Below are 27,074 nucleotides of genomic sequence, written 5' to 3'. Positions count from 1 at the left end.
AGCCAGCAAAGGGGACATAATGGACAACCACAATACATTAGTAAGTGGCTTGTATTAACTTTCTCTACATGATAAATGTCATTTGCTGAATTGAGACAACCCCTTTAAGGATATATATCAGAGTGCTGTAGTTGAAGAGGACCTTTCATTACGATAAAAAAAATCTAAACTAAGTATACAGACATGGAGAGCGGCGCCCAGGGATCTCCCTGCACTTACTATTATCCCTGGGCGCCGCTCTGTTCTCCCGGTATAGGCTCCGGTATCTTCAGATTTTTGGCTCAACCGGGAGAAGCCTGCTCTTGTTCTCCTGCGAGTCTACTTATCCCAGGCTGTAGCACTGGCAAATCGCAGCGCTCAGCTCATATCCCGAAAGGTTTTTTTCTCCCAGGCTATGAGCTGAGTGCTGAGATTGGCCAGCACGCCAGCCTGGGAGAAGAAGAGACCCAGGAGAACAAGAGCAGGCTCCTTCCTGTTGAGGCGAAAATCTGAAGATACCGGAGCCTATACCGGGAGAACGGAGCGGAGCCCAGGGATAATAGTAAGTGCAGGGAGATCCCTGGGTGCCGCTCTCCATGTCAGCATACTAAGTTTAGATTTTTTTATTGTAATGAAAGGTCCTCTTTAAAGGGGTTGTGCAACCAGTATATAGTGATGACTTGTCCTCAGGATAGTAAAACAAGGATAGATAAGAGCAGCACACATAGGTCCATTCGAGCAGTCATGGAATGCAACAGCTGTGCAAAACACCACCGATCCAATGTGGTCACAGAACAGATGATTCAAAAGAAGGCTACAGCAGCATCTACAATAATCTTCTTTATTTCTGTTACTTTAAAGCAGGGGTGCACAACCTGCGGCCCGGGGGCCACATGCGGCCCTTGATACTATTCTTTGCGGCCCCCAACCATCTGGTAACAGACATGTATGCCTATGTCTTGTGGCTGCTCACATGCATTTTTTATGTATTTCTCCCATTAGATGGGAGTCCTAGAAGTGTAACTAGACATTAATGGTATAAAATGTCTGTTCAATATGCCATAAGTACAATATTTCAGTTGTTATTACACCTTTAAATTTTAATTGCGGCCCTCGTCATTGGTTCAGTCTGGCAATGTGGCCCCCAACCAGGAAACGTTGTGCATCCCTGCTTTAAAGCATATGTACAAAAAGACAATGCAAGCATGACAAAGGCTGAGTGCAGCCGAAACATTGTATTGTCTTTTTGTACATATGCTTTGAAGTACCAGAAATAAACAAGATTATTGGAGATGCTGCTGTAGCCTTCTTTTCAATCATCTGTCCTCAGGATAGGTCATCAATATATGATCGGTGGGGGTCCTACTTCCGACACCCCTGCTGATCAGCTGTTTGAAGAGGAGGCGGCGCTCAAGTGAGAGCCACTTCCTCTTGAAGACTACACTGTGTGTCATCTCGGAAGTCTCGACAGCACAGTGTAATTACAGGAGTTTATTCCATTAACTTGAAAAGGACGAACACGTAATTACATTGTGTCACTGCAAGCAAGACAATGCGCAGTGTAATGTTGAAGAGGAAGCAGTACTCATACAAGTACCACCTCCTCTTCAAACAGCTTATTGGGGGGTTGGCAGGATTCAAACCCCCACCGCTCAAATATTGATGACCTATCCAGAGGATAGGTCATCAATATGTACAGGCTGCACAACTCGTTTAATGGCGTACAATCTGAAGAGAGACTAGCGATGTCCTCTAAGTTAAGGACAGTAACCGGGTTGCATATGAAAGTATAGATTCTCCGCTAGGCTTCAATGATGTTTGCAGTGATTCACTACAGTCTATGGGAAGAGCAATCTAACAATTGCATTGTTCAAGTCCCCTAAGGGGACTTAACATAAGTGGGAAAAGAAGTAATTATTTTTTATATATATATATATATATATATATATATATATATATATATATATATATATATATATATATAGTTTTGGCAGCACCTGGCTGTCCTTAAAAAGGCAGCTGGGCTCAGCAGAGAGCTCTCAGTTTTTAGAATCTGAGGCTTTGTGCTGTGCTGGAGGGCTGAAAGCCGCGCGCTGGGGAAACAGGCCCCCTAAAGCCTGCTGTGGACTACTGGAGGCAGAACTGCCAGCAAGGTAACTTGTGTTATATGAACTTTCCATTGTGTGTGAATTAACACCAAGACTGTAAAGTTACATTGCCTTAAGTGTGAATAAACACTGACGTTTTGAGTTGAGAACTTGTATGGGGATTCGCTCTGGTAGTTGGGATAAGCGAGTGCAGTACAGAGGTTCGCAATTCAAATGTCTGTGTTTATTCACACATAAGGTCAAACAAAAAACACCTTGTTGGCGGTTCTGCATCCAGCAGTCAAAATGCAGGCTTTAGGTGGCCTGCTCTTCCAACACACACACTCAGCTTTTCAGCCCAGCACAGGGCTCAGTTCTCACACCAGCAATTGCCAGATCTCCTCTGTCAGAGAGAGGTAATCACTTACAGCTGACGCTGCTGGCTGGGTTTTTTGTAGGCCAGTCAAGACCCTGCCTGGAACATGGGGAATAGTCACCCACCCATCCCTTTGACAACTCCCAGTAAGAGCCGTCCCAGATCAGCTATATAGTCATACTAAAATAGCAAAGTGTCAATGAGCATTGGCTGCCGCCGAGACCTGAAAATACCAGCTCTTACTTCACCGAGGCAAGGAACCTTGTTGACACATACCTTCCGTCAACGACAGACCCCTGCACCTTCCTAATTATATATATATATATATATATATATATATATATATATATATATATATATATATATATTTTTTTTTTTTTATTTTTTTTTCAAATCACCCCTCTTTAACCATTATAAAAATAAACATTAACAAAATATAAAAGGCAATTGGTACCGCCGCACCCCAAAACACCCAATCTATTAAAATATAAACATATTCATCTTATATGGTGAATACTGTAACGAAAAAAAAATTAAATCAAGAAAGGCCAATTTTTTTTTTTTTTTCTTTGCTTCACCTTCCCCCAAACATTAATCAGAACTGATCATAAACACACACACACACACACACACCAAAATGGTATCAATTTAAAACAACAGCTTCCCACTACATCCTATGCTATATGAATAATAATAAATAAAACACAATACGGCAACATACGGCTAAGTGAATGGAACAATAAAAAAAAAAAAAGTTATGGCTCCAGGAAGGCAGGGAGTGAAAAATAAAAATGCAAAAAAATAAAATAATAAATAAATTGCACTGTTGGGAAGGGGTTATTACTCTCGGTGTTGGCACTGGCCCACCAGAGTACCAGAGGATGCTCCAATGGGCCCAAGCACTGAAACAATAATAGTCCCATAGTACAACAGGGCCCCAAAGGTATGGCAGAAGACTCATCTCATTTGCAGCGGATTTTGAGAGTAATAACCTCAGAAATGAACATAATGCAGATGCAGCCTGTGCAGCTGCAGTAAGAAAAGTGGGCCACTGCCATCTAACAATGACTACTCCATTGCATGTAAAGGGTTGTTACCCGTTATAGCCGATATTGGTGGATTGAAATCTGGAAGAGAGGTTGGTACATCTTTAAATATCTTTCTAGAAACGAGCCCTATGATGAGCACCTCACTCTCAACAAACTGGATTCATAAAAGAGTTCCACATACTCTTCTTGCACAGAGGCCCTTTTAGGTCTATGTCCAACTAGAACCAGAAATTCTGTTAAACCTTACTGATGAAAAGTCCTGTATGTGCCATAAAAACAAAAATTACTAAGTGGACATGCACTTGCCCTGCATACATAAGGACGGGCCCTCAGAATCATTTCCTCTGGTGGGCTCAAGGAACTTCTCAACCTGAAAGATGGGTTGGATGCTACTGGTGCGTGGACCCGTCTGCACGATGTGAAGGTGGGGGTGACCGTTTTGTCAGAAAGCAACTGGGTATACATCCAGCAGAGTAAGCCATGTTGTCTCAGCCTTAGGGTATGGCCACACTGTCAGTTTTTTATGCAATTTTTGAAGCCAAAACCAGGAATGGATTTAAAAAGAAGCAGCATTTGACGTTAAAGGGGTTCTCCAGGCTCTTCTATATTGATGACCTATCCTCAGGTGCCATGCTGTCTCCCTTTTTTTTTTTTTTTTTTCTGCTCATGGCTGCTATCTATCGCAAGGCAGCGGTGAGCAGAAAGAGAGATGGCAGGCGCACACTGTCTCCTCATACACCTGATCGGCGGCGGAGGTGCCAGGTGTCGGACTCCCGCCGATCTGATATTGATGACCTATCCTGAAGATATGTCATCAATATAGGAGAGCCCAGTGAGCCCCTTTAATGCCTTTTCTCCTTTTATGATCCACACCTGATTTGGTCTTTAAAAACTGCATAAAAACCTGAATGTGTGGCCATACCCATAGGGATATACTATAATCCATCACACCAGGTCCCAGAAAGTTATTCCCTTCCACTTAAATTTTTTGGATGCACTTATTCCAAGCTGCTATTTCTTACACAAGTACAAGATACAGAAGCTCACTTACTGATTGGTTGGCCCTCCAGGAAGTGAATATTGTGCAAAGATTCTCCTTGTTTAGCTCTGAGGTTCTCCATCCAGTACCGGATGATGCTCTGACGTTCCTTTAAAATTATAGGAAATATGATGTAAATTATAGCAACTGTTCCACAATATACTGCTTTTCAGGACATGTTCAGTAATGTTTCTAGCAATTCAACATAACCAATTATTAAAATAAGAAAAAAAACTTCAGACATAGCTTAGGTCTCATTAGTCCTTGTACGACTAAAGCCTGCCTGAAGTGGAGGGGTCTTAGTAGTTTAGTTCTATTCTCACTTTCTCAACTATATTTTTTCTGTTTTCCCAGTTCATCTTAAATTTAAAAGTAAAGCAACTTTGAAATAGGTCTTGATAATAAAAAATAAAAGACTATTTTGTGTCTACAGGTCCTTAACAGACTGTCTGCATAGTAACAAACTACATGGTTAGCGAGAATTAGGGACAGATGGAAGGGAGTATGACTACAGGATTAGACTACACAGGGCTTATTTGTAGTCTGTTACTAGGGAGACTCAAACGAAAAGCAATTTTAATGAAGACCATTTGCAAAGTTGCTTTAAAATTTTGATGCTTTAGAGCAGGGATGCCCAACCTGCGGCCCTCCAGATGTTGCTAAACTACAGCTCCCAGCATGCCTGGACAGCCTACAGCAAGGCATTGTGGGAGTTGTAGTTTTACAAAAGCTGGAGGGCCACAGGTGGAGCATGCCTGCTTTAGAGCAATAAAGAGAACATTTTGACTCAGTGGGGAAAATTCATCATAAAAATATGGCACTTTTGTGGAGTGAAAAAGTCAAAAACACTTCCGATTTTTCAATGGCACTGGCGCAAAAAAAATGTTGCGCAAGTGCTGTTTTTCCGAAAAGGGGGCATGGCGTAGAAGAACACTGAAATCTGCACCAGCCAGGGACTGCTGGATGCCTCTTCATAAATCAGCATTCAGCAGTGCGCCTGGTTATCATAGCCCTGTGTACTGTGATGAGCTATGATAAATCTGTCCCAGTTACTTTTTTATGATTAGTGTGAGCAAAACAAATCCAGGAGTCATTTTCGACATTTTGAGTAGGACAGCGTTCACATCAGCATCCTTATTGTCATACGAGTAGAACAACGAAAATAGCCCCTCACTCACTCACATGATGGATATGAATGACACCCGAAGGATCCATTGACTATAATAAATCCATCAAGTTTCTATCAGGTTTCTATCAGGCAACCTGGCATTCTACTAGCCAAAACAGGACAGAATACTGCAATATTTTATCCCTTTTTTCACAGAATCTGCAACGGAGCCTCCAATGCAGATGTGTGAACACAGCCTAAGCTAAGAGTAAAAACCTTTATAGACAACAAAATAAAAAAGTCAAACAGCAGAAAGGAAAGATATGTCACACATTATATCCTTCTACACTGTCACACTCGCACCAAAAATGAATTGGAAGAATGTACCTGAGATGTGAAAAAATTCAACTCATTTTCAATATTCTGATAAATGTAGTCCTCTTCACAGGAAAAAACACGGGTTCCACCTCCAAACTCTGCTTTCACTGGCTTCCGAAGTCCAAGCTCCTCCGCACCGCGGAGTAAACTGCAATACAGACATGTTTCATTTGCTGTATCCTTGTGGCATATGGAAACATTTATAAAAAAAAATATGTATGCAAGTCATAAATAGTGTGTGCTCTGCAGTTATGGTAGGAGATACCAGCCAGTATACAATATGTGAGTATATTGTGCATATTCAATGCATTCAGAAAGTCTTCACTTTTTTCTGTACATTTCATTGATACCATTTTGGGGTGTGCATTACCTTTTGATCACTTTTTATTAATTTTTTTTTTTTGGAGAGGTGAAGCGACTGCAGTAATGTGTTTTATTTTGATTTTGGAGAAAGGGGATTAGAATTTTTAGATTTTCTAAAAAAAAATTATATATATATATATATATATATATATATATATATATATATATATTATTTATTTTACACTTTTTGAAAGTTCCTTTAGGGAACTTGAACATGCAATCATTAGATTGCTTCTGTCATAGACTCCAATACATTAGCATTAGAGTCACTAGGAATTTCACTATGTTCCCATGGAGCCCTGCCACAGGATCTCCATAGGCACATATCTGTGGCAGCTTCAGATCATTAAGAGGACCGAGGCTGCCGCACACAGTATCAGGCTCCCCCGATCCCCTTTAGACCCCATTCACACAACCATATAGCTGCCGTACCCATGCTCTTGACCGCAAACCGTGGCTCCATAAAACATGGGCACCAGCTGTGTGAATTCCATACTGCAGTGCGGACCGATTCACTTGAATGGAACAGTGATCCGCAACAGTGTGGAGGCACAGATCGGAAGCCCCTCTGTGGGCTTCCAGGTCCATCCCTCTGCACTGCAAAAGACAGAACATACCCTATCTTTTGCCATATGTTGCGGATCGCAGACCCATTCAAGTCAATGGGTCCATACCACAGTACGGAGTTTGCGCGGCTGGTGCCTGCGATTTGTGGAGACGCTGTTTGCGGTCGCAGGCATGGCGCCCATATGGTCGTCTGAATGGGGCCTTATAAAGCAGAAATAACACCCTTGAAGTGAACACTTTGAGCACAAATGGTGGACAAGTGACATGCATAATTATCTTATGTCTGTTAGGACACGTCACTAAGATTTGCCATCAATGTCAGATAGGTGCAGGTCCCACCACCGAGACCCGCTCTTGTCTAGAAAAGTGGGCTCCCAAAGTGGAGAGTGCAATGTGCATGCATGGCGTGTTCTCCATTCATAGCTGTGGGAGTTCCAAAAATAGCCTAATGCAAGCACACCTAGCAAGCGCAGCCACTTCTCCATTCACCGCTATGGGACTGCTGAAAATAGACGATTTTCAGAACTCCCAAAGCGGTGAAAGGAGGGTGGCCGCACATGCGTGGCTATTCTCTGTTGATTTCAGGAGTCCACTTCTAGAGATGGGAGCGGGTGCAAGATGTAGGATCTGCATCCCTAACAATGTGCTATTAATGTCCCAGATAGGAATACCCCTTTAAGATAAGTACAGAAATAAAAGCTACACTATACTGCATGTAGCTGTAGAATGATGTTAAAAATCATAACTTCATGTTATCTACAGTATTCTTCACCTTATAAGATGCACTTTTTCTCCCATAAGTGGGAAAGGGGGGCAGGAGTGAGTCTTATAAAGCGAATACTAGTGAGCCCTTCCGGTACTCACTGTCCCTGGTCTTCCTACCTGGGGCCGCGCTGCACTGTCCTGAATGCGTACAGTGTCAGGACACAGTGCGCACACTATGATCTGACGCTGCACGCAGTGAGGTGATAATGCAGCGCAGGCTGGAGAAGATGAGAGAGCACGACTGCTGCAGAGACCGCTTGGCCTGAAGAGTAGCAGCAGAGCAGGAGAGGTAAGTGAATTTATTTATTTAATCTCTGATCTGAGGTCTGATATGGGGGTCTGGTATATGGAAATCTGATGGGGGGGGGGGGGCAATCTGATATTGGAGTCTCTGAGCTGAGGATCTAATATGAGGTCTTATTCTCCTCCTATAAAAACTGGGGTGCGTCTTGTCAGGTGTGTATATAAAAAAGGGAAAAATAAAGTAGTTCACTCTTTCTCAACTATGCCACTATCTCCATGCCATGCAGGGCAAGGGCTTTTTGTGGAGATGTGTAGCTCTCCATGGGTAAGATAGACAGAGGCTTCAGCCTAGCAGTGAGCCCTGTGAAGTTACCGGCACTAAAAACAGCTAGGGCAGTGCTAAAGCCCGCCCATCAGAGCCAGATAAATCACCAGGAAGACTGCTAGGCTCTGAACCCAGACAACCCCTTTAAATTCACACACTGGAGCTTTTAATGAGGGATTTAGCAATGGAATTCATACACTGGTTTGTAATGGGTTAAACGCCCATCAAAAATCTACTCTACAACAGGTCGAGCAGGCTGCAGTTCTAAAAATGAGTAAGGTCTAAGATCCATTGCATACTTTAAAGGGAACCTGTCCTCAACTTTCTGCTGACCTCACTGAGGGCAGTATAACATAGTGACAGAAATGCTTATTTCATTGGTGTGTCATTCATCAGCTAAAAGTAAGTGTTTGCTGAGAACCGGCATCATAATCATTGCAGCCCAGGCCTTGAAGAGAGTCACATCTACCTGAGAAGAGCCCTGGTTATACATAATCTCCTGCTCTCCTGCCCATCTACTGATAATTGGCAGTTCTCTCCTAGAGCGAAAGGGAGAAAACTAGCTAGAAGACTGTCAGTCATCAGCAGGTGGGCAGGAGAGCAGGACTTCATGAATAACCAGGACTCTTCTCAGGTGGCTGTGACTCTTTTCCAGGCCTGGTCTGCAATGATTGTGATGTTGGTTCTCGGCAACCACTTACTTTTAACTGATCAATGACAGACCGCTGAAATCAACTCACCTGTCTTCTTTATGCTGCTGTTAGTATGGACAGAATAAAGATGATGACAGGTTCCCTTTAAACTATTTGTTGAAACCTGATTTACTTGCATTGTACAATACTTTGCTGCATAATTTCAGTGGAGACACCGCAACATACTATGTGCAAACAGTAATCAGTAAAAGCTGTGGTTCTTCAGAAGAGCTTGTGCAGCAGGAATTGAAACTGCCTGTGGCGAAATTTCTCCTTGGAGTGACCTTGTGGATGCGGAATGACCATTTGGTGTCTTGTTGCAATGCTCACTCTTGGGAGGGTGATTGCTGAATATTTATACAACGAGACGTTCTGTAACTTTCTAATACACTTTGGCTCCGATTTACTAACATGTATGCTTCAAAATCTGTCTAAAAAGTGGTGCAAATGGTCATGATTTTGCTGTGTTTTCTAACTTTTCCTACTTGCTTAAAACGGGGTGTTGGAGCTTTGCAGGAAAGAGACGTGGTCTAATGTGCCTTTTTTGCACCACAATTGCGTCAACATTCTGGTGTAAATTCTTTCTCAAAGTAAGCCTGCCAATACTTGGTTTAGAGTTAGACCGATTTATCATCCAGCTTCAGCCCCTGCTTTAAAGGAATTGGAGCCTCTCTAAGTTTACACAATTTATAGGTTTAGTAAATCTGGGATTTTGTTTCAATTCTTCATCAGCCTTAAAGAGGACCTGTCACCACCCCTGACATGCCTGTTTTAATAGCGTCATGTTATAAATGAATTGCTAGCAGTCTGCAGTAAGGGTACAGAGGGGTGGTAACCAGTTGGGGGGGTGTACCTGAACAGTCTGAAAATGGCAGCACTGATTGGATAGAGTGAGCCCGAGCCCGTGCCCGGACACCCCCCCCCCCCCTCCCCCCCAACTGGTTACCACCCCTCTGTCCCCTTACTGCAGACTGCTAGCAATTCCTTCATAACTTCTAGTAGACATAATAAAGGAATGGCACAACATAGAGCCATAAGAATAGATGCTCCAGAATGGTTATAACATGAGGAATGCATATAGCTATTAAATCAGACATGTCAGGAGCGGCGAATGGTCCTCTTTAAAAGGGCATCTGTCGGCAGATTTGTACCTATGAAACTGGCTGACCTGTTACACGTGCACTTGGCAGGTGAAGACATCTGTGTTGGTCCTTGCTCGTATGTGCCGCATTGCTGAGAAAAATTATGTTTTAATATGTGCAAATGAGCCTCTAGGAGCAACAGGGGCATTGCCGTTACTCCTAGAGGCTCCACTTTCTCTGCAACTGCTGCTCTCAATACACTTTGACAGTGCCAGGCAGGGTAAACGTCATCAGGCCTGGCCCTGTCAATCAAAGTGCCTGGCTCTGTCATTTAGGAAGAACGGTCTAGACTAGATGCAACTGGCTCTACCTCTCAGTCACAAGCAGGATTAGGCCGGGTTCACATCTGCAGTCAAGAGGCTCCATCGCAGATGCCAGCAAAAAAGACACAGTATAAAGAGGCTTTTTATCTGGCAGAAAGACAACCCATAATGAGAACCCGACAGACCCCATTGTTGTTGTCCCTAGTGTACGTCATTGTGTTGGCGGCATTTAATTGAAAAAATAAAAAATAAATTATATTTTTTTTTTCTTTTTCCTTTTCCTTTTCCTACACCGGAACTACAAAAAAAAGCTAATATTTAGGTTTCATTCCCTCTTACAGGAGTCTTCAAAAGCGTAATTAGAATGATTTTGTTCATTTATGAATCATAGGCATACGCCACTCATGTCCACTACCAGATGTCTTCTCATTGTGGAGTGGCTGAACATATGGAGAGATTTTAGGATGACAATACCCCTACTGATGTAAGCTGTCAAAGCAGGTGTAACCATTAACACCTTAAGGATAAAGAAAAAACATTGTCCTTTTCCCCTCCCCACCTTTTTTTAGCTTTCCATCCACAGTTATATAAGGGTTTGGTTTTTGTGGGGGCGAGTTGTATTTTCTAGTAGAACCATTTAATGGTTTATTTGATTTAAAAAAATAAAATAAAAATAACGCATTGCTGTGAATAGCAATTTTACAGGCAATACTATTACACCCTGGCTGCCAAATCAACCAATCGGCACTCCATAATTACTCTGCAGGGGTGCCGACTGGAGCTGTCCAACAGCTGAGATGCCAAGGTCACTATTGATCTCAGCAATGGAGGGGATGAGTGGCTGGTATCGAAGCTACCTCCAATCCTGACTGCTGCCAACGGGTGTCAGCTGTGTAACACACAGCGGAAAACCCCACACACTACTTAGCGACCAATGGATTACATATTGTTCGCTAAGATTTTTAAATCACCTGCCTAATATTGTGTAGATGGCCCTTGCGCTGCGAAAACAAATCTGGACCATTGAGCCATGGACTCCTCAAGATCCTTTCAGTGACCTTAACGCTGGGAGATGAGGCCTCCATGAATTGAACTGCTTTCCAGCCCTTCAGACGATTTCGGCAGTGTGGCACTGCACACCTTGCTGAAAGAGGCCACTACCTGTGGTTCGCCCTTGGACCACTTTTGTTAGGTACTAACCACTGGATATAAGGAACACCCCAAAATACCTGCCGTTTTGAAGATGATCTCGCCTAATTGTCTTGCTACCACAATTTGGCCATTGTCAAAGTCACTCAGTTTCTTACACTTGCTCATTTTTTCTGCTTCCAAAAAGCAAGTCCAACAACTATTCACTTTCCTGTTTCCCTGCCTCCAAGGCTGTGCAGGCTTAGGCTGCTAGATTGATGGCCCGCCCAACCCATTCATGACGTCACATCCGCTCCTCAGCCTTGCGTGCTTGCTTCTGATACATGGGAGGACGGGCTGGCCAGAATACAGGGGCTTCTGGGAATATGCGGCCTCTGCTGCAGCATGGCAGCGGTGGCAGTATCCAAAGACAACCAGGTATAAACAGAGGGAGGAAGGACGCAGAAAGAATTACAGGCAATGCATAGCAAATTGCTAATGCATGTAAATGACAAGATGTGAGATTGTATTCCAATGTAAACTACATTGCCCAATCAAGGAGATGGGAATACCCTTTTTAAGAGCATCTGTCAGAAGTTTTGTACCTTTGAAACTGACATGTTGCATGTGCCCTTGGCACCTGAAGGCATCTGTGCTGGTTCCATGTTCATATGTGTCCACATTGCTTAGAAAAAAGTTTCGATATATGCAAATTTGCCTCTAGGGCATGTGATTAAAAAAAGACACATACTGTACATCTAGGTTGAACTAGCTGAAGTGGTCATTAAAATAGCATCAAGCACTAAGGAATCACAGCCACTCCAAAAGATTTGTGACTGGCTTTTCCTTTACTATGACCACTCACACTAAAGATCAAAATGATGAATTAGCTAGAATACGGACACTTAATTCAGGTAAAGGTGCAAGATCGGTAAAAATATTATCTCACACACTGGCAGGTAGCCATCACATATGAGGACTGATCCAACTGGAAAATCAGTTGAGATACATGGAAAACATTTCTGATACTCTATTGGGATTAGACACTTACTTCTCATATGTTGCTGTGACAAAGAAGGCATAGATTTTTGTATGTCGATGATGGCGAATTTGCATTATTAGCTCAGGTATTCCCAGTCTAACATGATTGAGCAGCCAGAGTAGAGTATGGTCATCAGTCGTATCTGTAAATACAAGAAAGTGTGATGCAAGCAGTAGATAATAGGGCATAACGTAACTGTGGGCCGTTCACCCTAGCACAACATGGCATAAGTCTCCATTGTGGCAGATGCAACAAATCAGCAGCATTTTTTTCACTTCTACTTAAGGGGGTCAGTCCTTTGAAGGAGCATCCAGCTTTTGCAGACATACAGTTTCTATGACCTGCTGGCAGGTAGAGATCCACAAGTTGGAAACCTATTTTTTTCTAAACATAATAGAGTAAAATAAGTGAGAAAAACTTGCCTGGGAAGGTAAGAACCACATCACAATTTTCAGTGGGCACAGTCCTCATCCAGGACTTGTGGGATGTGATATAGCGGCCAGCTTGAAGAAGGCGCTTTCCGAACAGCTTATCTATAGGGACATAACAGACAAACTAATGAATGCAGTAGATCTGTCACTATAATATGATGATACAATATACAACAAAAGATTCATTGAGATATTAGACCAAATAGCAGAAAAAAATATTGTTAACAGCCACTAAGGGTAGGTTCACATTTTTAGAAAAGGTTTTGAGGCAGATTTTCTTTCGGGTTCTTCAAAGACAGAAGAGGATTTGAAAGGATTCAGAATTATACAGTAAGGGAATGACTTGTACTTCTCTTTCCTGCTGGATTCACTTCTGGCTTTGGCTGAAAACCATGCAGAAAAAAAAAAAACTCTCTCAAAAACCTTCGCCCCAAAACTCTATGTGAACCTACCCCAAGACTGAATATAGCAGACTCCTAATGAGAGAGCTTCCACCGTATCCTCACCACTGACATCCACATCCACTGTGTAGACAGGCAAATACACAGTGGCCAAAAATCATTACAATGATGCAATATGATAGATCTGCAGACCTGTCCTCACACAGGACAGCATATTTATGGTGACAAATCAGCTTTACCATGACGATATCAGGTTTTTAGGCAGGTGGCATTTATAAATTACTGTGCTGCAAAACTGCTTATAATCCATATTTACTTCATAGAGCAGAACCTGGAAAACTGCAAGCAGGGATGATGTCTGGACGGCGCAAAGGTCAATGGAACTTGAGAGTGCTACTCAAGATGTAGGTGGTTATATATAGCGTAGCCCATCCAGCACTTTTTCAGCAGTTTAATGGTTAATCTCAGCTCAGATTCACCATCTGAATGCCAGTCAAGTGCCTCTTACAAACTATTAAACCCAAGTATTCCTTCAAGAGGAGTACTAGTCAATAATCCTATTTGACAACTATATATACTTCTGGAGAATGAGCTTTTTCTTCTCCAGTCAGAGGCAGAGCCTCCTTGTCTTTTGAGGGAATTTTACATAGAACAGCTTTTCGCCATATTTTTTGTATTACCCATTTATATATTTGTATAGGTTATTCATGTCCCCCTTAGATGTCTCTTCTCAAGATTAAATAAATGTAATTCTTTTCATCTTTCTTCAGAACCAAGATCCTCCATGCCCCTTATCAGTTTAGTCGCTCTCTTGTACTTTTCCAGCTCCAGTGTCTCCTTTCTATGGACTAGTGTCCAGAACTGAACTACATATTCCAGATGAGGCCGGACTAACGCTTTGTAAAGTGGTGATAGAACATCCTAGCCACGCAAGTCAATGTCTCATTTAATATTTTTTCTACATTTTGCTACTGATGCTCCTCTGACCAAAATGGGAACAAATAGATGTTAATAGTATTCTAGCTGTGCAGCAAATGGAACTAGACAGGGATAGCTACTAGCTGTATAAACACTGTATATGTATTAGGGATCGACCGATATTGATTTTTTAGGGCCGATACTGATAATTTGTGAACTTTCAGGCCGATAGCCGATAATTTATACCGATATTCTGGGAATTTTCATTTTTGAAAAAAAAAATAAAAATTCCCACAAATCTGCTAAAAATTAATGTTTATTGTTAATGTGTATTTTTTATTTTTTTTGTAAATCTTTCTTTTTCATTTATATTTAATATTTAGGAGTTATTATTTTTTTTGTAACTTTTTTTTTTTAAACTAACTTTTAGCCCCCTTAGGGACTAGAACCCTTGTCCTATTCACCCTGATAGAGATCTATCAGGGTGAATAGGAGCTCACACTGTCCCTGCTGCTCTGTGCTTTGTGCACACAGCAGCATGGAGCTTATCATGGCAGCCAGGGCTTCAATAGCGTCCTGGCTGCCATGGTAACCGATCGGAACCCCAGCATTACACTGCTGGGGCTCCGATTGGAGGAGCAGGGGAGAGGGGATCCTGTCGGGGGGCGCACTGCGACTGGGGTGGGGGGGGAGCGCACCACTGCTTAATACTGGGGGGCGCACTGCGCCGCCAATGTCTGATACTGGGGGGCTTGGGGGGCGCACTGCGCCACCAATGAAGCTTAATCTCTAATTTATTCATATACAGGAGGCGGGAGCTGGCTGCAGGATCACATAGCCGGCTCCCGACCTCTATGAGCTGTAGCTGCGATCCGCGGCACCTGAGGAGTTAACTACCGCAGATCGCAGCTACAGCTCATAGAGGCCGGGAGCCGGCTATGTGATTCTGCAGCTCCCGCCTCCTGTATATGAATGAATGATAGATTAATCTTCATTGGTGGAGCAGTGGCCATAGCTCCTCCCCTCCTCCTGTCCCCTGTACTTTCATTGGCTGCAGCGGCAGGAGCAGCACAGGGGGAGGAGACACTGCTTCCTTCTCCCCTGTGCTGCTGCTGAGGGAACGCGGAGAGCGCTGACAGCAGCGCGATCTGTGTTCCCCATACACTATCGGAATATCGGCAAAATAAATGCCGATACCGATAGTGTTCAAAATCCTGAATATCGGCCGATAATATCGGTAAATCCGATAATCGGTCGATCCCTAATATGTATACAAGTATCTATATAATTAGATCCCAATTAGAGAGAGCATTACGGCGTATTTCCTGCACACAATAAGGCCTTATTCACATGTCCATGATGACATCAGTGACAAGATGCTAAGTGGTTCTTCCATTAAGATATCTGTCAAGGATTTATCTTTGGTCCTTGTGTCCATTTTTTGCCCTCCGTGTGTCCAGACTCTGCTCAGCTGAAAGTTAATTTCAAAAGAACAGAGTAGTGAGGCCTCACCCCCTGGGCACCTCTGCATGTGGGGGCAACCAGTTCTCCTCACACTCTAGGACAGGTTGCTGGAGGCCACTTTAAATCATTCCAGAAGAACCCGTTTGAAATCAATGAGTATGCGTGCTCTCAGTGGAGAAAACAGAACATACGTCCACGATTTACTGACGTCTGAATAAGGCCTAAATCATGGCTACACGCCCCTGCTCATTTAGATTCAGCTGTAGGAGTCTCAAAGAAAAGTCGCTAATCAACTTACAAAACAGGTCTATAGACTAGTTAGTGCACAAGCAGCTTGGAAAGACTCTGCTTAAAGATTTTGACATGTCAGAGGTAGAAATATTTTTTATTCAATGTGCAGTTAAATGCAAATCTCTGTAGAAAGTTAACAGATACTCGACATTTATCTCCATTATAAAGGATGACACACAATGCAGCCTTGAATTTCTGTTGCGGATTCTACTTAAAATACACATTGTTTAGTGTCCTTTCTTACAGCGTAAATCTAAGGCTAGATTCATACATGGCAGGTTTGTTGCAGAAATTTCTGCCACTGTAGCAATCATATGAATATGACTTGCAGAAGCCTATGTGCCTGCCACCAAAACAACCCCATTCACACGAATAGAACTGATCTTCAGGAGAATACGTTTCTGCAACAAATCTGCCACAAGTGAATTCACCCTTATAAGTAATTACAGACAGAAGTATCGGGACACCTACCGTACAGGAGCTTTTATGAGATCCTATTCTAAATCCATAGAAATTATTATGGACTTGGTCCCCTCTTTGCAGCTAAAACAGCTTCCACTCTTCTGGGAAGGCTTTCTGCAAGCATTTGGAGTGTGTCTGTGGAAATCTTTGCCCATTCATCCAGAGGAGCATTTGTGAGATCAGACACTGAGAGCCAATCCTTCTAGACCAACATCAGTCTCCATTCTAGTTCATCCCAAAGGAGTTTGATGGAGTTGGGGTTGAGGTTAGGTTTCTGTGTTGTCCACTCAAGTTTTTCCACAGCAAGTTCACCCAACCATGCCTTTATGGACCTCGCTTTGTGAACTGGAGCACTGTCATGCTGGAACAGAAAGGGCCTCCCCGAAAGTATACAATTGTCCATAACGTGTTGGTATGTGAAGTATTAAGATTCATCTTCATTGGAACCAACGGGCCTAGGCCGACCCCTGAAAAACAACCCGATAGCATGATCCGTCCTCCAAACTTTCCAGTTGGCACAGTGTAGTCATTCGCCAAACCCTGACTCGTCCATCAGACTGCCTGATCCACATACACATCTCCGTGGCTGAATCCAGCAGTGGCATGCTTTACCACTCCATTGGTGACATTTTGCTTCTAGCTGTACGGCTTGCATGCAGCTGCTAGTGGCTCAGTTGCTGTGGTTCCTAAACGCTTCTACTTTGCAATAATACCACTCACAATTGATTGTTGGATATCTAGTACATCCAGTGGAACCCAACTACAGTACCACCCTCAAATAAAGTGAGATTTTTTTTCACTTGTGGTAATGGAACTGAATGAAACAACTGAATTCAGTGATTAACAGGTATGTCCCAATAGCTTTGTCCCTATGGTGTATATGCAATGTTGCAAAACAATATTTATGGAGTGAGACAGGTTTTTCTGCATTTTGCAATCTTTATGCAACTTGGTATGGGAAAAAAAAAGAAAAGTCACTTTACAGAAATAAGAATAAACATTGGGAGTGCAATTCAGTTCTAGAAGCCATCTTGATGTATTTCATATATTACTTATATTTACTTATAGCCTATAACAAAATTTAATAGGTGGTATAAAATTAGAATAGACCGTATAAGGTTCGCCAGGGTTTACCATCCACCACCTGCCACTGATAAATCTAGTGCAACTTTAGTTGCCTGTTTATGTTTAGGCTGGGTTAAAAAAAAAAAAAAAAAGTATACATTAAATGGATGGCTCTCACAGGGTCACCATAGAGTTCCATTGTAAAAAAATAAAAATAAATATAAAAAATAAAAAGATTGTTTTTTTTCCCGGACTCTGCAGGATGGAAAAGCATGGTTTACTACGCTTTTGTATTTATATATATTTTTTTCAAACGTATAAGTTAAACGCAGGGCAAAAACGTAATGTGAACCCAGCTATACACAGTCTTATTTATAGACATGATTAGTGTCATCACAGAGGAGATGGAAGTTCAGCCATATAACCAAAATAGGAGATTTTAACTTTCCAGATATTTACTTGGGTCATGGTACTGCTTCAACTGCATAGGGGAGAAACTTCATCAACTTGCTGCAGGACCACTTTATGGACCAGTTTGTAGTATATCCTACTAGGTGCAATGCTCTGTTGGATCTGGTTTTCTGGATTATTAGCAATGCAGAGATTGTTGGGAATGTCACTGTTCATAAAACACTAGGTAATAGTGACCACAATATTATTATATTCTCCATTAACTATAAAAAGCTCTGGCTGGGAGGGCAAAAAACACTTGAATTTTATTAAGAACCAGTTTAAAAAGGTTGAGGGCAGCACTTTAGGCCATAGAGTGGGAGCAGCTATTGTCACATAATACAGAGGATAAATGGGAGAGCTTTAAATCTACATTGGGTAATACTGCAAAATGTATTCTTGTAGATAACAGGATTAAACCCCACATGGCTTACAGCTGCTGTAAAAAAGGGCAATAAATAACAAAAAGGGCATTTAAAAAATACAAAATCTGATGGGTCAGTTGTAGCCATTGGAATTTACAAAGGGCTTAATATCTGTGTGAAAAAAGAAATAAATAAAAATAGATACAATCTGCAAATATTACTAACTGAACAGCAGGTGGCCAAAAAGAACAAAATAAATCAAAAATAAATGCTAAAAAGCCAAGGTCAGAGCAGGTAGGTTTCCTAAATAATAAGAACAAGATCTGCTCACTGAGGATCAGGAAAAGGCAGAGCTACTATATAAAAAATGAGAAAGGAGCCGATACTGGTGCTGCCAGCTCCTTTCTCATTTTTCATAGCTGAACGCTATGGTGCAAGCTAAGCTAAAGAAGGTAAATGTGAACAAGGCACCAGGTCCAGATGAATTATACCTAAGAGTTCTTATATAAAAAAAAAAAAATAAAAAAAAAAAAAAACCACTCAGTTCAGTTATTGCTGTGCCCCGTTCATATTTTGTTTTAGAGATTCTCTTGCAACCGGTAAAATGCCAGACAACTGGTACAAGGCAAACGTGGTGCTCATATTCAAAAAGGGCTGCAAGTCTTCCCCAGGTAATTATAGACCAGTTTGTTTGAAAGACTCTTAAAGGGACTATACATAGGAGCATGTGACTGTAAATAATACCATAAGTAATAACCAGCATGGGTTTTCCAAGGACAGAAGTTCTCAGACAAACTTGATTTGTTTTTATGAGGAGGTGAGTAGAAGCCTGGGCAGAGGGGCGGCTGTGGATGTAGTGTTTCTGGATTTTGCAAAGGCTTGTTATACTGTCCTTCATAGACGTTTAATAGGTAAAGTAAGGTCTATAGGCTTGGACATTATAGTCTGTAATTGGATTGAAAGCTGGCTGAAGGACCGTGTCCAGAGAGTTGTGGTCAATGATTCCTATTCAGAATGGTGTACCCCAAGGTTCAGTGCTGGACCCTTTACTAGTTACTCAGACGGATCCGTCCAGACTTCACATTGAAAGTCAATGGGGGACGGATCCGTTTGAAATTGAGCCATATTGTGTCAACTTCAAACGGATCCGTCCCCATTGACTTACATTGTAAGTCTGGACGGATCCGTTTGCCTCCGCACTGCCAGGAGGACACCCAAACGCTGCAAGCAGCGTTCTGGTGTCCGCCTGCTGAGCGAAGCGGAGGACAAACGGTGCCAGACTGATGCATTCTGAGCGGATCCGCATCCACTCAGAATGCATTGGGGCCGTACGGAAGCGTTCGGGGCCGCTTGTGAGAGCCTTTAAATGGAACTCACAAGAGGAGCCCCGAACGCTAGTGTGAAAGTAGCCTTATTGATATCGAGGACGGGATTAATAGCACCATTTCTATTTTTGCAGATGATACTAAGCTATGCAGAACTGTACAGTCTTAGGAAGATGGCCATAAACTACAAGCTGACTTGGACACTGAGTGATTGGGCATCAACTTGGCAAATGAAGTTCAATGTGGAAAAATGTAAAGTTATGCATCTTGGTAGTAATAATCTCTGTGCTTCATATGTCCTAGGGGGATGTTACACTGGGAGTCACTTCTAGAGAAGGATTTGGGTGTCCTTGTAGATCAGAGATTGAATAACAGCAAACAATGTCAATCAGCTGCTTCTAAGGCTATCAGGATATTGTCATGTCATAAATGAGGCATGAACTTGCGGGACAAGGATGTAATATTCAGGGGTGTGGAAATCTTATCGCCCGAGACATGCAGTGCCGGGCGCCGGGCAGATAATTTGTTCAGTAGCTTAGCCCTGCTGCGGGCAAGTAGCAGGGCTGAGATGGCTTTGTTTACCGGAACAGTGGACACAGTGGATCGGCGACGAGCTGGGCGTAGAGAGGCAATCCAATGGTGATGGGGACGCTTGAAGTAAAATATACCATTGGTTTGGAGAAAACTCTGATATTCTAAACTTGAGGTGTTCCCATGGTGATGGGGACGCACCTCTGACAGGGCACTGCCATTCGCGGCACCTGAGGGGTTAATTGCGCGGACGGCAACTCCCTGTCAGAGGTCGTGTGCCAGGAATGTTTCTAAAATGTTTGCATTGGTGGGCAGTACGCTCCAGCCCGATTCTGCCCAGAATGCACTGCCCCGTGGCCGGCTAACTATATTGTGGGGCAGGAGTGGGCGTAGTGGTCTGTTGAAGTGATTGGCACCATAACCATGCCCAACAGCTGCAATGCGATCGGCTGCACAGGATTGCAAGGCACATTATGCCTGCGGTCCATTCCAAACAAGAGCAGCATTTTGACCGGACCTCAGGCATAATTGTGCCTTGCGATCCCATGCATCCGATCGCCTGCGGCTGTGGCTACGGTGCCATTCACTTCAATGGATCGTCACGCACCCTCCTGCCCCACAACATAGTGAGCCAGCCGCAATGTAGTGCATTCTGGACAGAATCATCTGGTCTGAACGAGGACTAAACTTAGTCATTTCACACCGCAAAGACTGGAACACAAGCCAGCCACCTCCCTGCATAAGGAAGCGTGGCGGTGCACTGAAATATGGTATTGATTTAAAATTATTTTTTGTATCAGGACAAGTAGATCGAGCCCCCGCTTTAGTCCTTCGACAAGTCATTTTTTTATTAAATTTCCACACCCCTGAATATTACTACTTTACAGCTTTGGTGTGGACTCATCTGGAATAACCGGTCCACAGAATGGATGCACTGGAGCTGGAAAAAAGTACAAAGAAGAGCGACTAAACTGAAAAGGAGCATGGAGGGTCTTAGTTATGAGGAAATATTAAAATAATTACATTTATTTAGTCTTGAGAAAATAAGACGGGGGGGGGGGGGGTGATTAACTTATACAAATATATAAATATGTAAATATGTCTGGTTCTCTCTCCCCATTCCTAAAATTCACACTCCACACGTCCCTTGGTTGAACTTTATGGAAGTATGTCTTTTTTCAACCATACCAAGTAAGTGCCTTTGCCCAGCTGAGAATTTTGCTCAGTAGTAGGACATACACATTACTATATGGACTGAACACCAGGGGGAGCCATTATAATGAAGTAAAGGGAATCTCTCACAACTGGAACATTTTTGTGGCAGAAAGTAAGCTGCTAAAGTAACTCAATTCTCACAGGACAACCACTTTAAGCACTGTGCTAGGTATTGTAGATTTGTTCCAATAACTTGAACGGGATGAAGCTTTAATACCAGTACAATGTTGTGAAATATGGACCAATGCAAACAACAAAGAGGCTAAAGCATTTGCATGAGCGTCATGGCTCCTATAAATAGTTTATCACCAGAGTGCCGTCAATATGCACATCAGGAGAAAGGGACCCCAGTGAGACTGCAGCCTAAAATATACAATCTACATGATGAAACATAAAATGTATCATCACAATAATAATGTTATACCACATACTGCTTCAGAATGCCTGAAATGGTCTAAGGCTGACTCTAGATGTATGGACTCACTGTCAATATGTAGGATATACACTGCTGACAGTACACAAAGCCATCGGGAAGGCTTTCTGACTCGAAAGCTCTTAATCTCATGCTGATGCACTGGAATGAAGAATGGATTTCCAGGAAGACAACTCCGCACAAAAACACATTGACATCATCCTTATTCTTAAAGAAGAAACAAGTGCAGCGTCACACTCTGAAACGAATGAGATCTCTGTGGTAGCATCCATCCACTACATCCGAGTCAGACTAGACTGCTATTCAGAATACACAACTAGTTACACCTCACTACATCTTATATGTTATGCTTTTAGATGTATTAATTACTATTCCACTACTATATCTGAAGAAACGCTGTAAAAAAAAAAAATATATAGATATATATATATATATATATATATATATATATATATATATATATATATATATCTATCTATATATCTCTCCTTAGGTAATATTCCACTAAGGCCTCATGCAAACGACCGTTGTTTGCTTCCGCGACCCATTCTTTTCTATGGAGCCGTTGAAAATGCGGATAGTGCACAGTTTGCCATCCGCATCCGTGATCTGTGGTTCCAGTCAGTCAAAAAAATATAACCTGTCCTATTATTTCCGTGGAAAACGGTTTGCGGGCCCATTCGAGTCAATGGGACCGCTAAAAAACACGGAGGCACACAAGATTGTCATCCGCATCCGTTTTATTCCTATCATTTGCATGGCAAACCTGTCTTAGACTTTTTTTTTACGTTCCTTTATGTCTGGTGGTCCTCCAAAAATAAAGGAAGACACACGAAAAACGGATCACGGAACAGAACCCCATTTTGAGAAACGGAACACAACAACGGTTGTGTGCAGGAAGGAAGGAAGGAACGAACAACAGCTAGTGTTTACACTGCAGTTTGTCTTAAAGAGGTTGTCCGGTGCTTTTTCTATTAATGACCTATTCTCAGGATAGGTCAACACTATCAGATCGGTGGGGTCCGACACACGGCCCCCGATCAGCTGTATGTCTCTCTTACTGTCTGCTGCTGCTGTCCCATAGACATACAGTGGAGACTAAGAGGAGAGTCACAGCACGTCCACACTGCGTGCGCAGTCTCCTCATGCAGTTGATCGGCGGGGGTGTCAGACCCACCGCCGATCCAATATTGAGCTATCCTGAGGATAAGTCATCAATGTTAAAAGCCCGGAGAACCTGCTTATTAACACTACACAAAAATACAGTATCTGCTGTACATGTGAATATGGTTTAGCAGGTTATCCGTTTGGGGCAATTCCTACTTGTTAAAATGGTGCCATAACAATGAGCTGATCATAACAGATCCCACCACTGGGGGGTGAAATCAGCTAACCCCCTGGCAGCAAGTGTTACATTTCCCTGCAGCACCCCCACGGGGTAAATGGAGCATTACATAGATGGAGCTCATGTAAATCACTGGGCTGTCTGAGTACTGCTGGACAGGACAGGTCCTCCAGAGCACGAGATGCTCTTTGTAATCACTCTCCACTCTGGCCAAGGCATTAGAATTCTAATTCTTCAATGGAGAACATGATAGTGGGGTTTCTAAACTGGATGACCACCCCTTTAATAATGGTCTCCAAGTTTCCTAAATAAATGGGCAAGAATGGGGCATACCAATTCAGGGGTCCACACTTTCCACTGTTATTAGAACAAGATTTGAAATCTCACTAGGCAGTTTAAGGTAAGGGTCCTTTTACACTGACCGATAATCTTTTTTACGCAGTAAAAAGGTTGATAAATGTCCCCCATTGTTCCTGTGCAAAAGATCGTTGCATAGACAGCACATCTACTGTACAGGAATGATGATTTTTGGTGCCAGAAGAACTGCACAATCACTCGATAAACAAGCATTTGCTCATTCATTGGGCGATTGTTGCCACCTTTTACACAGGCCTATTAAATCGGGAAACATTGCTACAAATGCTCATCCCTAATAGTCTGCCAGATCATCGGTATATGAAAAAAGACCCCAAGTTTTGAGACCGTTTGGCAATGGCATTTTAATGCATACTAAGTAAATGACTTATGGGTTTACTTCTTCCCTTCCTGGACAGCCATAGTATTGACTTATACTTATGTACACATGAGCCATGGGTCATCTATGGTTACCCAATCCCATGAAAACCCAAAACGCATTGCATACATCTATATGGAGTAATTTCTGACACAAGCACAGAACTTTCTGCAAGCTCCCTTCAGAAGAATAAGACTTCAACAAATTTGCTATTTGTGAATCCACCTATATGCTCCATTCCCAGTGGGAGCAGCCACCAGAATTTCCATATAATGTATAACTTAAAGGGCCATTCCCATCTAGACATATCGCCACAGGATATGCCGTAAATGTCTGATAGGTGTGCACCTCTGGTACTCATTCCCATTTGAAGAATGGGGTGCCGTCACACACCACCAGAGACGAGGCCGCGTATGCACGGTTCTCTCCATTCACGGCTAGCGGGCTTCCAAAAATAGCAGCGTAAGAGTCCGCTCTATTTTCTGAAGTCCCATAGCAGTGAATGGAGGCAGCCAACTCCTCTCCATTCCCGGCAGCTTGTGTCAAGGCTCCACTTCTGGGCAGGAAGTGGGTCCTGCAACTATTCGGCATATCCAATGTCTAGATGGAAATATCCCTTTACCCAACATGAAAAAATTATTATTACAGTAAAATGCTTACTATACTTTTTTTTGTTAATGAGAGCTGACTGCATCTCCTCCAGCAAACTAGCACCATGCTCTGTACCGATAAGGAACAAAAAACCTGAACCGGTGGTCTACAGAGTGTGGCTCTGGTTTGGCTGGAATTCTCCAATCTGCATTCTATTAGTATGATAAGATATCAATAAATGCTCTGCATGCATACGACAATTGTGACATCTCAGTACATACTGCCTACAGTAAGTTCAGCCCCTGTGATGTCTGCATCACAGGCTACGCATGCAGTGAACGGGCCTAGATCTCTGCACCTGATTGGACATCTCGGCTCATGACTCCAGTCTCTGTACTATGAATTGTTCCATTCATCCTGCTGGGAGGAGGCTCAGTAATGTGACTGCAGTACAATGTGCTTCCTATCCTTCTGACAAAGTCACACAGAGCAGCCCCAGATTTAACCAGTGCCGTCCCACTGCAGCCAAAGTCTCTGCTCTGCCAACAGAATTCTTCTAGACAGCTCACTGTGCAAGAAACAGCTGATGTCTTCACACCGCAAGACAGAGGGCTCGATTAACCTCAAACTGGAAATTTGCTTCATTGTGATCAATAATTGTTACTTTACCACAAAACCTCAGCACATTAAACCTTCCAAGGGGGATTAAAAAAAAAAATAAAAAAAAAAAAAAATTTGAAATTTTTTCAAATTATTGTACTGCCACAGCAATACCCTGCTCAACATCAGCATAATAGGCCTACCAGGAATGGTTGGAAATATGCATCACGTACAAGCGCCAGATACTGGACCAACCTTAACAACCTCCATCTAATCGTGCTCAAGGGAATAAAGGTGCGCACAGTTCTTAAAGGGGTTTTCCAGTAATAAATAGCTTTTAAGTGAAGCCTGCCTCCTCTTTTGAAAGACTCATACTTACTTGCCCCCCCTCCTACTTAAATCCTGTACGGTACGCTGGCTCTGATGTGTCCAATCTCCCATTTTGTTTACGTCCAGACGGGCATGGTCACCTTCTCTGCTGCAGCCAGCCACTGGCTTCAGCGGTGATGCTGCAGTGGGGCAGGTGACCATGCCCATGCCTGGTCGGAAGTAAACTAGCTGTGGAGACCAGAAGACGGACAGATGGGTGGAGCGAGCAGGACCAGAGCGATGGGGAGCAGGTAAGCATGAATCTTTCAATAGAGGAGGCAAGCTGTGGGCTTCACTTAAAAGTATGTTGCTCCTTAAAAAAAACTTTAATGTCATAGACCTAACCTTAAAAAGATTTTCCACATTCCTGATATTAGTGGCCTATTCTTAGGATAGGTGATTAATATCTGATCATAGGGGTCTGACTGCTCTGAATTGAGCTGGAAGCACAACTCCGTTCAAAGTGTAGTGGCCGTGCCGGGTTAGGGCTCTTTCACACTTGCGTTGTTCTGTTCCGGCATAGAGTTCCGTCGTCGGGGCTCTATGCCGAAAGAATCCTGATCAGGATTATCCCCATGCATTCTGAACAGAGAGAAATCCGTTCAGGATGTCTTCAGTTCCGGACCGGAACGTTTTTTGGCCGGAGAAAATACCGCAGCATGCTGCGCTTTTTGCTCTGGCCAAAAATCCTGAACACTTGCCGCAAGGCCGGATCCGGAATTAATGCCCACTGAAAGACATTAATCCGGATCCGGCCTTAAGCTAAATGTCGTTTCGGCGCATTACCGGATCCGACATTTAGCTTTTTCTGAATGGTTACCATGGCTGCCAGGATGCTAAAGTCCTGTTTGCCATGGTAAAGTGTAGTCGGGAGCGGGGGAGCGGCATACTTACCGTCCGTGAGGCTCCCAGGACGCTAAAGTCCTGGCAGCCATGGTAAAGTGTAGTGGGGAGCGGGGGAGCAGTATACTTACCGCCCGTGCGGCTCCCGGGGCGCTTCAGAGTGATGTCAGGGCGCCCCAGGCGCATGGATCACGTGATCGCATGGCACGTTATCCATGCGCATGGGGCGCTCTGACGTCACTCTGGAGCGCCCCGGGAGCCGCACAGACTAAGTATACCGCTCCCCACTACTACTATGGCAACCAGGACTTTAATAGCGTCCTGGCTGCCATAGTAACACTGAACGCATTTTGAAGACTGATCCGTCTTCAAATGCTTTCAGTTCACTTGCGTTTTTCCGGATCCGTCATGTAATTCCGGCAAATGGAGTACACGATGGATCCGGACAACGCAAGTGTGAAAGAGGCCTTACTGAAGCTCAGCTTTTCAAGCGATTGGGAGCTAGCCTGCAAATCGAAGTAAAACTCCTGGATTGCTTGGAGAACAACTCCAATATTTCCTTATAGGGCAAAAACTACAACTGCTAAATATCAGACCATGGGACTACGACAGTTTGTATAAGGCCAGGTCCACATAGAATTTTTCCGCCATGGACCTCATTGCAAATCAGCGGTGTTACGCTCAGATATTGCTGCA

General features: G+C 43.1%; 1 protein-coding gene across 3 annotated transcripts in view; it reads right to left on the bottom strand.

Annotated features, from left to right (window-relative positions):
• Positions 1 to 27,074, bottom strand: part of ANO8 (anoctamin 8) — a 108,670-nt gene that overhangs the window by 62,680 nt on the left and 18,916 nt on the right. For all 3 annotated transcript variants that reach the window (XM_044285613.1, XM_044285622.1, XM_044285627.1), the window contains exons 2-5: positions 12,969 to 13,079; positions 12,556 to 12,688; positions 6,026 to 6,164; positions 4,543 to 4,639 (exon numbers count right to left, since the gene is read on the bottom strand). In XM_044285613.1, coding sequence (XP_044141548.1) covers positions 4,543 to 4,639; positions 6,026 to 6,164; positions 12,556 to 12,688; positions 12,969 to 13,079 — 480 coding nt within the window. The remainder of the gene's footprint in view (positions 1 to 4,542; positions 4,640 to 6,025; positions 6,165 to 12,555; positions 12,689 to 12,968; positions 13,080 to 27,074) is intronic.

This window comes from Bufo gargarizans, chromosome 1 (genome assembly GCF_014858855.1).
Source record: "Bufo gargarizans isolate SCDJY-AF-19 chromosome 1, ASM1485885v1, whole genome shotgun sequence".
In the NCBI taxonomy this organism is placed as follows: Eukaryota; Metazoa; Chordata; class Amphibia; order Anura; family Bufonidae; genus Bufo; species Bufo gargarizans.
Note: the sequence above shows the minus strand (reverse complement) of the source record. Positions and strands in the feature narration are given on the sequence as shown.